Source organism: Saprolegnia parasitica (genome assembly GCF_000151545.1).
Source record: "Saprolegnia parasitica CBS 223.65 unplaced genomic scaffold supercont2.9, whole genome shotgun sequence".
NCBI classification, from domain to species: domain Eukaryota; phylum Oomycota; class Saprolegniomycetes; order Saprolegniales; family Saprolegniaceae; genus Saprolegnia; species Saprolegnia parasitica.
Window position 1 is genome coordinate 656,226 of NW_012156403.1, and position 13,984 is coordinate 670,209.

Consider the following 13,984-nt stretch of genomic DNA (forward strand, 5'->3'; position numbering starts at 1 on the left):
GGTACATGGACGTGGTCGTCTGGTTGTCGCTACAATGCATGACGACAACAAGACGGGTGTCCTGGCATTCTACACCGTGACGTCGTCCCAGTGCCATATTATCCTTCCAGGAAGAGGTACAGGCGTTTAGGGTTGGGGCGCGGAGCCGCATCCAAGATGGGTTGTGCAATTTTGTAAATACATTTTGGTTAGCTACACCACTTGCCCTCCACGAGGCTTTCAAGCATCGATGACCCGAGCGTCTATCTAGGATGTAGTCGTCGGCATCTCGAGGCGGACGTACGCACGCTTGCGCTTGTTGTTGCGGCGGCGGTGCACGAGCACGAAGAGCAGCGCCAGCAAGGCCGAGGCCCGCGAGTGCGATCGTGTAGTAGTTACTGCGATCGCTCGTGAGACGGGGGCGATGCGTCTTGGCCGCCACGAGGGTCGAGAGAACGTCGAAGCGCGGCGTGCCCCAGCCGCTCACCGCGTCCCAACCCGGTCCCGCCGCAAACGAGATGGGACAGCTGTAGGTGCCGTTGCGGGCCGCGCCGTTATTGCCGCTGACAACATCGTAGAACGCAGCGTTGTGCTTGCTGCCGATCTGGTACAAGAGCGGGTTGAGGAACCCGAGGGGCGGGAGGCCAGCGCGGAGTCGTTGGTCGTTCCAGAGCGTGACGAGGCCGGCCAAGGCCGGTGTGGACGCCGACGTGCCGCTGATGCCCTTCACTTTGCCGTTGACAATCACACTATAATGGGCGCCCAGAACGGCAATGTCGGGGTACGCTCGGCCTTGCGGGTTGAAGAAGCCGGGTTTCGTTGGACACGCATGGGACGAGAGGTAGGCCGCGACGGCAGGCTTCTGGTACGCTGGCGTGGGGTAGACGTTGGAGAAGCCGCCGCCCGACGTGATGCCGCCGTGGAGCGCACCCGAGCACACCACTTCAACGCCGTTTGCATCGAGCTGCGTCGCGCCAACCGAGGTCACGTACGGGCTGGACGACGGCCACTGGGGCCCCGACGTGGCGCAGCCTGCGTCGATGCTCATCTTCTTGGCATGAATGCGTTGCCCTAGTAGTACGTCTTTTGAATGTAATACCCGTGACCAACGATCGTTGTACCTGCCACGCCGTCGTCGCCGCTGGCCACGAGCACGGTGAGGCCGCGCACCGCCATCTTTTGCAGCAGCGTGTCGAGGTGCAGCGCGTACTCTTTCGCGACCTCCATGATGTGGTCTTCGTCGTCTGCGTACGAGAGCGAGTGCACGAGCGGCGGACGCGGGTCGCTCAAGACGTCGGCGGCCCAGTCCACGAACGGCTCGTCGTCGGTCGAGAACGGGTTGGTGCTGTTCATCGTCCACACCGTCGTCGTGGCGTTGGGCGCCATGGCCGTAATGTACTGCAAATCGAGCGAGACTTCGCCGGTGGCGTACTCTGGCAGTGGGTTGTTTCGCCGGTTGCCGCGCTGCAGCACGGGCGCCGGCATGAGTTTGTGCAGGTTCTCAAAGGCTGCGAGGTCCGACGGCGACCAGTTTTGCGCGTAAAAGGCAGGAATGCCCTGCGTCGCCTGCGTCACATGGGCGCTCGCCGGGACGTTGTAGAGCTTGCGCAGCTTGAGCGGCGTCATGTAGCTGCTGGCTCGCTTCGAGATCGTCGCGCGTAGTGGCGCCAACGACAGCGGCGCCGAGTTGAGGCTCACAAACGAGAGGTGTCGGTGGATGTGCTCGGGTAGCTGCATCTCTGTCGATGCCCGGAGGATACGACGTCCGTCACTCTGGAAGGTCGCAATCTCCGTACCGAAGAGCTGACGCGTCTCGCCCACGGAGCTAAACACGGTGAGGATGTTGGTGGCTGCGCAATAGGACGTGCGTCGGTGACCGAGCCAGGCGTGAATGGCCTCAAGCGTCTCAGGCGCCGGTGCAACGAGTGCATTCGCTGCTTCCACGTTCAAGTACCGACCGTACGTCGACCGCCTATTTGAAACACGTCGCAGCTTCCGTAGGCGCCAAGGCGACGTACGTTGGATCGGAGACATCGGCCACGGCGTCATCGAGGTGACGCGGGTTCGCGGCCTGGAGGCCCATGGACCATGTGAGCGCTGTGGCATCGGTGGCGTCGGCGGCTAGCGTCCACCGGTGGGAGGCAAAGGCGCGGCGCGTTGTTGTCGCATGCATCGCAAGTCAATTGCCAAGTGAGCAAACGAGGTGTAAGGTGGTGGTGGACAATCGCGCATACAAACTCCAAGTACAGGACAGGCGGGCAGGAGATTCACACGTCGGCTACTCATTGCGTAGCGTGTAGAGGTGATAGCAACATGCACGGTCGGTGGAGCTGGTCGTTCGTAAACACATATTCTAGCAGCAGTAGACTAGGTACTCGATCTACTCCTTGTAGCCAGCGAGGACACCGCGGGGCCGAAGCGAGCACGTGTGTGGCTCGTAGGCCTGGACGTGCGCGGCGAGCTGCGCAACGGTGCAGCAGCCGCACCAAAAGACCGCGCAGACGTCGCCGAGGCACGAGCCGGGGATGAAGAAGAGGCGACGCACCGTGGTCCGAAGCGAGGTCACGAGAATCACCAGCAGCAGCGACGCCACGGCGCCGGCACTGTGTGCGTAGAGGTTGCTCACGCCGCTGCAAGCGATGGCCGTAAGGTACAAGACACCGGTGAGCGCCACCATGCTGCGAAACTGGCGCAGGCCCAAGCGATGCGAGACTTGGCCCAGCGGGATGCACGGAAGCAGGATCGATACGATGCCGTTGGGCACGACGTCAACACAGAGCGCGCCAAAGAGCGACGACCGCCACTGCCGACACAAGATGCCGTTGCGGTCCCACTCGCCAAACTCCTTGAGGCCGCGGTCGCGCTGGAGCGTGCCCACTTCGGTGGGCCGGCCACCGTCGTCGTCGCCAGTTGTATGCAGCAAGACGGGATCTTGGTTGGGCGGGAGACTCGGGACATCGTCGTCGTCGTCGTCGTGGACAAAGAGGTCAGTCGTATGACGGGCCATGGCGCTGGAGAGACGGCTGCGCACTGGTCCCAGACCCGCTGGCAGACAGGCCGCCAATCGGACCGCGGCTTTGCATTACGCGTGTACCATACCAGTTGACATGGGTGACTCCTTTTTTGCAACGTTTGGGGAGGCACAATGCTCCATCCTTCGGATTGGTTCAAAAGTGAGCACATATTAACTTGCTTTCGCTATGTCGTCGGATTGTAGAGCTCTGGATTGGTCAAATTTCAAAGGGACATTCCCTCATTCCAAGCTTGTGCGATGATGCCATTGGCGATGCGCCTCGAAATGCCGATTGGCCAAAACTCTTTGGGATTGTCCTCGCGTTGCACCAATGGCATCCCATCTTGGTTTGTGCCACAGACAGACCAACCTAGCATGGTCGACGCCACGACGCCCCTCTACGTCTTCTACGGGTCGCAGACCGGCTGCGCCGAGTCCATTGCCGAGGTCGACATCTCGTATCCCAGCCACTGTGATGCTCATGCGCGTCGCGTAGCGCCTCCAAAGCGACGCCATCGAGCGCAACGTGCCCTGCCACGAAGTTCGGCCTCTCGATGCCTTCGAAAAGGTACGCTGCCGCGTCCTACTAGCCGTGACCTCTCATGGCAACACGCATTGCAGTCGGGCGTGCTGCAGGATGTCGCGGCGAAGGTCGTCATTGTGTGCTCCACGACGGGCAACGGCGACCCGCCGGGCAATGCGGAGAAGTTCTGGCGCTACATCAAGAAGCGTGCGCACCCAGCCACGCTCCTCTCGAGCATTAGCTTTACAGTGCTTGGTCTCGGCGACACCAACTACGACAAGTTCTGGTACTGGCAAACCCTTCGCATCACATTCGAACGCCACTGTAGTCACATGGGCAAGAGCATCTTCCGTCGCATGAAGGATCTCGGGGCCGTCAGCTTCTATGACCTCGGTACCTCGCCTACCACCGCGCTACCGTCATTGACCTTGGACTGTCCATAGGCTGCGCAGACGAGGCGATGGGTCTCGAAGATTCCGTCGAGCCGTGGATCGACGGTTTCTGGCCGGCGCTGCTCGGCGCGTCGACGGCGGTGACCGTGACGCCCATTGCCGACGACACGACTGTCGTGGCGGCCATCACGGATAGCATGGCTGCCGTCTCGATGACTTCCGCGCCGGCGCTCTTGCCGTCGCAACCGTTCTTGGCGTCGTTCGAGAGCCTCTTGGGCGATGCTGTCGTCGAGCCTGACGCCGCCAAGCTGCCGCGCTTGCACGAGCCGTCGTTTTCTGTCTCGCTGCTCGCACCATCAGACGCGATTGCCAAGACGGTGGCGCAGGTGGCCACGGACACGCTCTACAGCGCGTCCAGTCCGTTCCTCGCCGCGATCGCGTCGGCGCGGTACCTCACCACACCGGCGTCCATCGACCGCACCGTCTTTGCACTCGATTTCGACCTCGCTAACTCGGGTACGCCGACCTCTGAAGGAGGCACTAGACGCTCTGTACGTAGGTATGACGTATGCGCCGGGTGACGTACTCGGTGTCAACTGCCCCAACGACGACGGGCTCGTCGCATTCTTTCTGCAGCGCTTGCAGCTCAGTGCGTTTGCGGACCACCAAGTGCAGCTCGCACCGATCGCGTCGAGCAAGAAGAAGGTCTCGGGGATGCCGTTCCCGGCGCACGCGACCCTGCGCGACGTCGTGCGGGATCACTTGGATTTGGCCGCGCTCCCGAAGAAGGCGACGCTTCGCGCACTCGCGCCGCACTGCGCCGACGCCAAGGAACGCACGCGTCTGCTCTGGCTGAGCAGCAAGGACGGCGCGGGTGCTTTAAAACGTTCATCGACGCCCAGTACCTCAGCGTCCTCGAAGTGCTGTCGCTGTTTCCGTCGTGCCACCCGCCGCTGCCTCTCCTGCTCTCTCTCATGCCCCGCCTCTCGCCGCGCTACTACTCGATTGCGTCGTCGCCACTGGCCTCGCCGACGCGCGCCACCATTGCGCTCACACGCGTCGCGTACACGCAGCACGGGATTCCGCGACATGGTCTCTGCTCCAACTGGCTCCATGACGTGGCGTTTTCGACTGCCACGACGCGGATCCCGATCTTTCTCAAGCCCGCGACCGACTTTGTCTTGCCCGACGACGCCTCGCGGCCGCTCGTGCTCATCGGGCCCGGCACCGGCGTCGCGCCGTTTATGGGCTTTGTGCAGCACCGGTCGCTGCAGGTACGTCCCGTCATGTTCCTGACGCTAGCATAGTCCAATGCGACACTAGGCGGCGTCCACGCCGATCCACCTCTTCTTTGGCTGTCGCAGCAAGACCCAAGACTTCCTCTTTGGCGACGAGCTCCAGCGATACGCTGACAGCGGCGTCTTGACGACCTTGGCGCTGGCGTTCTCGCGCGACCAGGTGCATCATATCTCCTTGGTTTTGTAGCAGGCGCGTAATTTGACGTAGGCGGAGAAGCACTATGTGCAGCATGAACTCGCGCTGCACGGTGCGACCGTCTACGACGCGCTTGCAAAGGCCAACGGCATGGTGTACGTCTGCGGCGACGGCATGCACATGGCCAGAGACGTGCACGAAGCGTTGGTATCGGTCTTTGAATCGCACGGCACGCTTTCGCGGGACGACGCCGAAGCGCAGCTCAAGCAACTCGCACTGGACGCCCGCTACGTGCGCGACATTTGGTGCTAAACCATTTTGGCGTCAAGAAGACAAATGTTTTGTTCTTATATGCAAGAAGCGTCGGGTGCTTAGTCCCACTGGTTGCTGACTTCGGGCGGGCGCATCGCGATCGCCTGCTTGGCGCTCTCGACCTCGAGTGCGTGCTGCCAGCGCTTCACAAGGCCCTCGTCCATTTCCTTGTTGGGGTTGCGGAGCACGGCGACGCTCAACTCGTCTTTGGCCACCAGCGCTTGTGCCACGAGCTAGTTTGGAGTGTGAAACGACCCGCTCGGTATGGACAATGATGGACCTCTGGCTTCTGGGCGACGAGCGCGACGTACAGGGCGTCGTTGAAGCGCCTGCGGAGCATCAACGTCGGAAAGTGCGCATGAACGTCGATGCCTTGGCGCACGAGGGCCGCGATCGACCGCTGAAAGAGCGACGTGCCCTACGCCAGGGTGTCATTTGGTTGTCTTGATACAAAGTTGATACGCACCAGAATGTCGTCGCTGTCGACGGACGCCGCGAGAAGTTGCGGCAGAAGCGCACATAGCGCATCGCTCGCATTGTGCTAGAGAGATTCAAGGTCGTGGGATCTCCCAGAGGACGGGCGTACCTTGATGCAGAGGTTGGCTTTGATGCCGATCGATACGGTGGGCAGCGCCACGGCCAGTGTCCCAAAGCCAAACGCCTAGCCGCAGATTATGAGCCAACGCTACTTGCACGAGTCGTACGTCCAGATACGTAGCGAGGTAGTCGGCGAGGTCGAGGCTAATGTGTGGCACGAGGGCCACCGCTTTGGCGGGCGACCCTTGCGCCACAAACATGCAAAACTGCAGTACTTCGTTTGTGAGGTCGATCGAGTAGACGCTAGCACGTGGCTTCGAACCCGTTGGCCCATACCATAAACAAAGCGTACCATTGATGCACGCATGTCATGTAGAGCTGCTCCTTGACAACGCCGAGTAGCTGGAGGCCGCCACCAGGGTGTTGCTACCGTCACTTTCGAGTTGTGTGCAATCAACTTGAACGTACCTGCGGGACGGGAAGCTCGGCCGGGTGAATGGCCATGGGGTTGGCGCTCTCGTTGAAGGACGCCGCACTGGCGAGGAGGAAGCTGAACGAGCGGCTGCCACAGAAAAAGTAGCTCGTAATGTCGTCGTTCGTCGCGACGAAGAGCGTCATGTGCACCCAGAGCACCGAGACGACGGGCCGCGCGCACGCGATGCGGTGCAGAAAGGTGAGGACGCCGTCCCGGTACCGGTAGAGTAGCATTTTGCGCGCGTAGACGAGAACACAAAAGACGCCCGACTTATCCCACTCGAGGAACAGCGGCCCTTGCAGCGTCTCGCCGACCTACCGTCGAGAGACGCGATCGATAGAAACCAAGGCGACCTCCCGTACCTTGGTCAAGTGCTTTGGCAAGGACGGGTGGCCGTCCACGGCGGCAATGTCGGGCGCGTCCCACTGGTACAACTCGAGGTGGAATTTCACGCTGGCGATCTCGTCGACCATGGACGCGGACGTTGTTGCATCCAGTGGCTTTGCTTTGGGTGACGCCGGCTTGTCGTCGGCGGGCAAAATGCAGTACACAACGCCGAGAAGCGGGCCCGAAAAGATGTGCACGATCGGGTGTCGAAGCGCGAGCCGATCGACAAGGACGTTGGCGACGCCGCTGACAATGTCGTAGAGTGCAATCGATGTGTCGGCCTCGAGGCTCTTGACGTCGTTCTTGTAAAAGTACGAGAGCTGCGGACCCGTGACGATCGGCGTGTCATCGGCCTTGGAGAAGAACCCGAGCTTGCGCCGCGGGCTCTCGGTCGTCAGGACCGCGGCCGACGCGCTGCGCGTCATGCGTCGCGTCGGTGCCTCGTGCGTCTAGGCCAAGTCGTCCTTCAACATATCGACGTATCAAGTGCGACGTACGGCCAAGAGCGCGTAACGTAGCTTGTCATGGTGCCACGCGATCGCTTGGCCGGGTCCGTGCGTCACCTACGATCGTCACTCACTCGGATCACTCTGGTAGCGCCGTACCATTTGATACTGGACGTTCTGACTATCACGCATGACCGACACGACCTACTTGGACATTGGCGCCATGCAAACATGGGCGCGCACGCGCCTCAAAGTTGGCGCCGTTGGCTGCGAGAATGGCCAGCACATCGCGCGACGGGTGCTTTCGGAGCACCGGAATCGACTCTTTGGTCGCGTACTTGAGTGCGTAGAGCTCCTTCTTGGCCTTCTCAAGGAGCGGAACCGTGCGCAGATGCGTGTTCGTGCTCAGGATCACGGCGGGAAGTCTAGTACGCTCTTTCATGTCATTTACATTTGTGCAACGCCAAGCGTACCCTGCCATCATCGTGGCCACGTGCGGCTTGAGATGGTGCAGCTTGAAGAGCAAGAGCCCTGTAAACTTCCCATGAGCAGCGTCCGAGGCGTCTCGCGCACCGTGGTTCGTCGCGCACCCGATGAGCGATTGGTCGCGCGGACACTGCACAACCGTGTTGATCTTGAGCTTCTTGGGCACTTTCTACGCCAGTTCAATTTTGACAAGAGCACATTATCCTGTGCGTACCGGGTGCAACGTTCGCACATCTTTCGAGACGTCGGCGCGCACAAGCGAGACATCCCCGTCCGGCGTCGTTGGCTACATGCCGCGTCGGTATGTATGCAAACAGTCGCCATCGCTCGACGCACCTTGCCCTTGGAGTTGAGGTCCGAGACAAAGAGCTATAAAAATATTAAAAAGAGTCGAAAAAAAGACGTCGATGGAAGCGTACGAGCGATGTCTGCGCACACTGGAGCAGCACAAAGTTGTTCTTGCTCGAGCCCAAGAAAAGCGTCGCTTGCGTCGGTCGGATCGCGGTTGGCGCGGCCAAAAACCCGCCCGCAAAGGTAGCCCTACCCCTTCGGTGTCATTGTCGCACGTTGGTGGCACAACGCACCGCTGTTCCTTTTGTTTCGGTCTATCACGTCAGCACGATTACGACAGGGTCCAATATGACACATCCACACACCGGGACGCGAGCAAGAACGAGACGTCGTAAAAGAGCACGTGGCCGTCCCTGGTAATGCCAGCGATCGCGCCGTCTTGACGCAAGAGCTTGACTTCGAGGAACCCCGACGCTTGCTTGGTGTCAAACTCGCTCGCGCGCGACTGCTGAAACTCGCTCTCCAAGTGGTGCAGCGACCACACCTACCGTGTGGACATAACAACACGTTCAATGGACAAGGACAGAGTCGGTACAATGGCTTTGCCCTCGGCGTTGATCGTGGTCAAAAAGCAGTGGAACTCGCTCGAGTGGAAGAGCGTGTTGGGCGTTGCGTGCACGTGGCCGCCCGTGGATGGGATCAGTACCATGTGAGAGACGTCTAGAGGTCGACCGTCAGGCATGCAACGATGCGGCGATGGACGCACCGCGGGGCAGACCCGTGTCGATGACGTGGCAAACTTTGGCCATGCGAGGGCTATAGACCCGCACCTTGCAGTCGCTGCAGCCTGCATACGTGATGGGAAGCGGTGCGCAATATAGTGTTGTACCAATGGCGAGAAAGCCGCCCGGGAGGGTCTCGATTGACGTGGGCGTTGCGCGCTGGAGCTCGTCGGGCGTGATCAGCCGCGTCTACCAGCACCTCGTAAGCGTCGTCTCGTTCATGCTGCAGACGACGCACGGTTTTGCCATTGAGGTCGCAAAAAAGGATGTGGTGCATCGAGAAGATGACGAGGTACTCTTCGTAGCACTCGATGCCATGGGCGACGCCAGACGCGTGGGCAATCGCGTCGCGATCAAAGAAGAGAAGCGTCGCTGTCGTCTTGGTCTTGCTGCCGCCGAGCTTGGGCGAAAACGTCTTGGAGAGGTTGATCGCACCCGGTGATTGCGGCGTGTCGGGCTCTGCGGGCGTCGCCGCATCTTCGCCCGTCTACGCCCATCACTTCACCCAATTCATATATATACGATGTGTACCGCGAGCGAGAAGCGCTTGAGGACCTCCTTTGTCTCGTAGTTCCAGACGAGCCCAAAGTCCTTGTCTTCGACCGCCGCCGCCCATGGCCGGATCGGGTGGAACGTCAAGCCCGAGAGCTTGCTCTTCTTCTTACCCTGAAGGCCATCGGCCGTCAAGAGCGCGTAGAACTCCATGCCAAACTTGTGGACGACCGTCGCCTCAGCCGGCAGCGTCCATGGCTCCGCGTCCATGGCTCGTCGAATGCGATCTTTTAATTTCAACCAATCCCAAGCGACAATGCTTGCAATTGGTCAAAATCATTTCGAAATAAGATCGCAACACCCTCGACCGCCATATCGTCTCTCGCATCCTTCTTGACAAGCTCCTCGACATATCATCTAGAGAGACGAGGAAGGCTCTTCCTCATAGGCGGAAGAGCAAAGAGACTTGGGATGGTCCCATGAAGCGAACCATCGTTGCTGCTGCTGCACTCGCGCTTTTCTATCACCACGACGGTTGGTGGCATCTCTGCGGGCGTGATGTATCCAGCTGCCATATCACTGCGTACGCCAGCTACTAGCAGCTACATTTCACGCACTTTGAGAGCTCGTTGGTGGGAGCGCATCCTGCTCCTGGGGTTAAAAACGGAAGCTAGATTCTGTCCCAATACGGCGACCTTGAAGTCGATGCAAACCGATTTGGCCAATGGCCTTGCGCCATCTATAGAAAATCAGCCAATCACGAGTTGGCTAATTCTGCATACAAACCGCGAGATCAGTTCTTGTCGCGCTCACCGAGACGTTACTCCACCTTTGGCCACGAGCCCGACAGAGGACCGTCCGACGACCGACTGAAGCCATGGGCAGCTCCATTAGCTGGTGCACGAACCCAACGCATGATGGTGGCCTTCCATGGCGGCGACCTCGCCTCATGCATATATAGAGTGCCTGGAGAAGGCGCCGTCGCCGCTGCTCCTGCGCATGCACTCGTTCTCGTTCGATGGCGACGCGCATGGCCCACCACGGTCGCCGTCTCGGTGCGTGCAAAGGTAGCACGAGAAGCGCTCATATCGATATGCTGTAGCGCCGAGACACCTGGCGGTAAGCTACTGCGCGACTACTACAACCATGTGGTCGAGACCGAAAGCAGCGGGTGGGTCCTCATCACACGGCCCCCTATTAGTCGCTACACCATCACCGATGATTAGCACCGATGACAGCGATCACGTCGACGAGTACGCACCTTCATGCACCTCTTGCATGCACCAACACGATTGTCTAGGACGCAAGTGCCCACCGCGCTCCTGCCACTTATTCAGCCCACGCTCTCCTCGCGTGAGCCCAAGCGGCTCACGATCGACGCGACGCTTCAAATGTACTCGACCATCGACTTGCGTCCCTCGGTACCGTCCGACGCTTCCATCCCGAGAAGACACCATTAATCGTAGGTCGAGCCGCAGTGTCGAAAGGTGCGAGCTGCCTCCATGGACGCCATGCTCCGGAGTCCGCCACGCAGCCCCGTCGCCAAGCGGGTACCTCTACCACGTACTGCTAGGAACAGTCGACTAGAACAGTGCTTGTAGGAGTGGGCGTACAAGCCGTTTTGGTGCGACCTGCCGACGCGCGCGCTGCCATTGACACCGCGGTCGCCCGCAGCGAGTTAGTCGATAACAATAACTACTATTAGTATATAAGGGTGAGTCTACACCGTGGGCTTGACCCACGTGCTAATGCCCCGCTTCGCATGCGAGTAGTAAAACTTGCCGCGGATGCTGCGGCTCTCGCGCTTGACCCAGCCCGGCGGCAGCTTCTCTTCCTTGGGCATGTCGGCCATCTGCTGCGCGCGCTTGGTCATCTCTTCCGGGTGAAAGTGGCAGATTTCCCTACATCATCAATAATCAATCCACTTGAATCTCAATCTCAATGGCAACACACCGAAACATGAGCTCCTTGAGGTCCGTCTCGCCGAGGTCCTCAAAGTCAAAGCTCTGAAACTTCTCGACCGTCGCGTGCGCGTCGTCGCGGGACGCGTCATAGTACTGCGCGAGGTACGGGTGCCGCAGCGCGTCTTGCACCGAGAGCCGCTTGGTCGCGTCGAAGACAAGGAGCTTCCAGAGCAGATCGAGGGCCTCGGGGTTCGCGTTCGGGAAGAGCACCGAGACGTCAATGCCTTGCATCGACGGCGTCTTACTCAAGAGCTGGCGCCCTTTGAACTTTTGCGCCTGCGGATTCTCCTTGAACGAGTGCTCCTCGGGCACGCCGAGCACGTTCATGATGAGCTGCAGTTGGTGCACATATGACCGACCGGGAAAGAGCGGCTTGCGACCGAGCATCTCGGCCATGATGCAGCCGGCCGCCCACACGTCGACACCTTCGCCGTACGTGCTGCCGAGGAGGAGCTCGGGTGCGCGGTACCAGCGCGTGACCACGTACTCGGTCATGCCGAGATCGTCGACGTCTTTCGGTCGCGCGAGGCCCATGTCGCAAATCTTGAGCTGGCAGTCCGAGTTGATGAGGAGGTTGCTCGGCTTGAGGTCGCGATGCAGCACGCCGCACGCGTGCATGTGCTCGAGGCCGCTCAGCATCTGGAAGACAAAGTACCGAATGTGGTCGTCGCTGAGCACCTCCTTCGAGTAGATGATCCGGTGGAGATCCATCTCCATGAGGTCGACCGTCATGTAGACGTCACGAAAGTCCTGGTACGACGGCGGCGGAATGAGGTCCATGAGCGACAAGATGTTTTCGTGGCAGAGGTGCCGCATCAAGCGCACTTCGCGCAGAATTTGCTTGAGCTGGTGCGGGTGCCAGATGCAGTCAATGACCTTCTTGATCGCGACGCTGCCGCCCGTGTCGTTGTTGGTCGCGGCAATCACAATGCCGTAGGCTCCCCGACCGCAGACCTTGATGAGGTTGTAGTGCTTGGGGATCACGAACGGTGCGCTGCAGACGGTAAAGACGTGCATGTTGGCATCGTCCTCACACTCTTTGGCCTTGAGCGGGTCGATCATGAACGACGTCTCGGGCGACTCGGGCTTCTCGCCGTTCTCGCACAATGGCTTCGAGTCGACGTTGACGTTGGACCACCCGGGGCGCCCAATCTCTTCCGCGTTCTTCTTGGCGTGCCACTGCATGAGGTGCACCGGCGTGCCCCGGCCGTCGTCCGACGACTTGGCCTTCTCGTCGAGCACAATGTTGCACGAGACGCTGATCTGCACCCGGCCGCAAAACTCGCCCTTCGCGTTGCTCATCGTGACCCACTGCGTCTGGCCCGCGCTCTGATCGACAATGTACCGCGCGACGTTGACGGTAGCCGACGCTGCGACCGCCCTCTCGCCCTTGGCCACGTCGACGACGTCGACGTGCAGCCGGCACGGGCCCTGAATGTTCTCAAACGGAAGCTCAATCACCGTGTTCCACACCGGCGCGACGACGTCCGAGTTGGAGAGACCGCGGTTCCGTGCCACGTCCGTCATGTTGTCCTGGCCGCTCTTGCGCTCCATGGCCATCGGCGTCGAGCTCGCGCTGCTGGATGCCGACGACATGGTCTGCCGGTACATCATGTTGCTCGCCGAACTCAGCCGGCGCGAAATCGTCGCCGGAAGCGACGGCAATTGCACCGGGATCGGCAGCGACGGCAAGTACGACGACGCCGTCGATGTCGGTGCGGGTGGCGGCGGTGGCGGCTCGTCGCCCGTGAGCAGCTTGAGAATCACCCGCGGGTCCTTGAGGCCGACGCCGGTCGAGCTCTTCTTGCCCGACGCCGTCACGCGCGACTTGATGCCCGAGCCTTGCAGCACGCGCACCGTAAGCGTGCCCGAGGTTGGCGTCGGCACTTCGTGGAGGTCCTGCGGCAAGCTGAGCGTCGTGGCGGCGCCCGGGACCTTGAAGACGGCCGAGGCCGCGACCACGTCGCCGTTGATTTCAAACTTCATGAGGCGGCCGTCGGGACTAAAGTTGAACTTGTGCACCCAGTTTTGCACAAATTTGCGACGATCTTTGGCGTTCTCGAGCTCCTCCTTGCCCGACGCGACCGCGACGCTCTCTTCCATCGCGATGCCCTCAATCTTGAAGTGGTACCAGAGCGTGCTGGACGCGAAGAGGTTAAGGTACGTGAGGAGGCCGACAATGCCGCGGTAGTTGCCGCAGAAGGGCACGGACGGCGGGTAGTTGCTCGAAATCAAAATGTCCTTGTCGATGAGCCGAAAGAAGCGCGTAAAGACTTGCTCGGACGGCGGCGGGACGGTCACGGCCATGTCGCCCGACGTGCGCCAGTTGCCGCTAAACGCCGTGTAGAGCACGATCAGCATCGCGTAAAACTCTTCAATCTCAAGCGGAAAGACAGGCAGGTCCGGGAGCGACACCATGGCCTCGAGCGCGAGCCGGCATCCAGATCACGCGCTCCATCGCCGACGGCGCC

The 13,984-nt window shown here is 60.5% G+C and overlaps 7 protein-coding genes across 7 annotated transcripts; 2 read left to right on the forward strand and 5 right to left on the reverse strand.

Moving 5' to 3' along the window:
- Positions 1 to 188: 188 nt before the first annotated feature.
- Positions 189 to 2,152, reverse strand: SPRG_03727 (hypothetical protein; the record flags this gene model as incomplete). The annotated part of the gene is made up of 4 exons (XM_012342297.1): positions 189 to 242; positions 284 to 1,050; positions 1,101 to 1,951; positions 1,998 to 2,152. 4 exons carry the CDS (start codon positions 2,150 to 2,152, stop codon positions 189 to 191), a joined length of 1,827 nt encoding a protein of 608 aa, XP_012197687.1.
- Positions 2,153 to 2,301: 149 nt separating this feature from the next.
- On the reverse strand, positions 2,302 to 3,052 carry SPRG_03728 (hypothetical protein). Its single transcript, XM_012342298.1, has one exon. It carries the CDS (start codon positions 2,984 to 2,986, stop codon positions 2,360 to 2,362), a length of 627 nt encoding a protein of 208 aa, XP_012197688.1. The 5' UTR covers positions 2,987 to 3,052; the 3' UTR covers positions 2,302 to 2,359.
- Positions 3,053 to 3,367: 315 nt separating this feature from the next.
- SPRG_03729 (hypothetical protein) lies at positions 3,368 to 5,700 on the forward strand (the record flags this gene model as incomplete). The annotated part of the gene is made up of 9 exons (XM_012342299.1): positions 3,368 to 3,439; positions 3,489 to 3,560; positions 3,614 to 3,801; positions 3,844 to 3,908; positions 3,959 to 4,423; positions 4,467 to 4,748; positions 4,772 to 5,181; positions 5,231 to 5,365; positions 5,414 to 5,700. The coding sequence occupies 9 exons, from the start codon at positions 3,368 to 3,370 to the stop codon at positions 5,651 to 5,653; spliced, it is 1,929 nt and encodes a 642-aa protein (XP_012197689.1). The 3' UTR covers positions 5,654 to 5,700.
- SPRG_03730 (hypothetical protein) lies at positions 5,685 to 7,477 on the reverse strand (the record flags this gene model as incomplete). Its single annotated transcript, XM_012342300.1, has 8 exons — positions 5,685 to 5,886; positions 5,934 to 6,071; positions 6,120 to 6,194; positions 6,240 to 6,314; positions 6,358 to 6,493; positions 6,543 to 6,616; positions 6,659 to 6,979; positions 7,028 to 7,477. 8 exons carry the CDS (start codon positions 7,475 to 7,477, stop codon positions 5,713 to 5,715), a joined length of 1,443 nt encoding a protein of 480 aa, XP_012197690.1. The 3' UTR covers positions 5,685 to 5,712.
- A 1,532-nt stretch (positions 7,478 to 9,009) lies between these two features.
- On the reverse strand, positions 9,010 to 9,819 carry SPRG_03731 (hypothetical protein; the record flags this gene model as incomplete). Its single annotated transcript, XM_012342301.1, has 4 exons — positions 9,010 to 9,122; positions 9,165 to 9,246; positions 9,296 to 9,544; positions 9,589 to 9,819. 4 exons carry the CDS (start codon positions 9,817 to 9,819, stop codon positions 9,010 to 9,012), a joined length of 675 nt encoding a protein of 224 aa, XP_012197691.1.
- A 555-nt stretch (positions 9,820 to 10,374) lies between these two features.
- Positions 10,375 to 11,135, forward strand: SPRG_03732 (hypothetical protein). Its single transcript, XM_012342302.1, has 5 exons — positions 10,375 to 10,469; positions 10,511 to 10,604; positions 10,652 to 10,802; positions 10,850 to 10,970; positions 11,016 to 11,135. The coding sequence occupies exons 1-3, from the start codon at positions 10,427 to 10,429 to the stop codon at positions 10,773 to 10,775; spliced, it is 261 nt and encodes an 86-aa protein (XP_012197692.1). The 5' UTR covers positions 10,375 to 10,426; the 3' UTR covers positions 10,776 to 10,802; positions 10,850 to 10,970; positions 11,016 to 11,135.
- Positions 11,136 to 11,230: 95 nt separating this feature from the next.
- Positions 11,231 to 13,984, reverse strand: SPRG_03733 (CMGC/MAPK protein kinase). The gene is made up of 2 exons (XM_012342303.1): positions 11,503 to 13,984; positions 11,231 to 11,450 (listed from the first exon to the last, which is right to left on the reverse strand). Exons 1-2 carry the CDS (start codon positions 13,929 to 13,931, stop codon positions 11,270 to 11,272), a joined length of 2,610 nt encoding a protein of 869 aa, XP_012197693.1. The 5' UTR covers positions 13,932 to 13,984; the 3' UTR covers positions 11,231 to 11,269.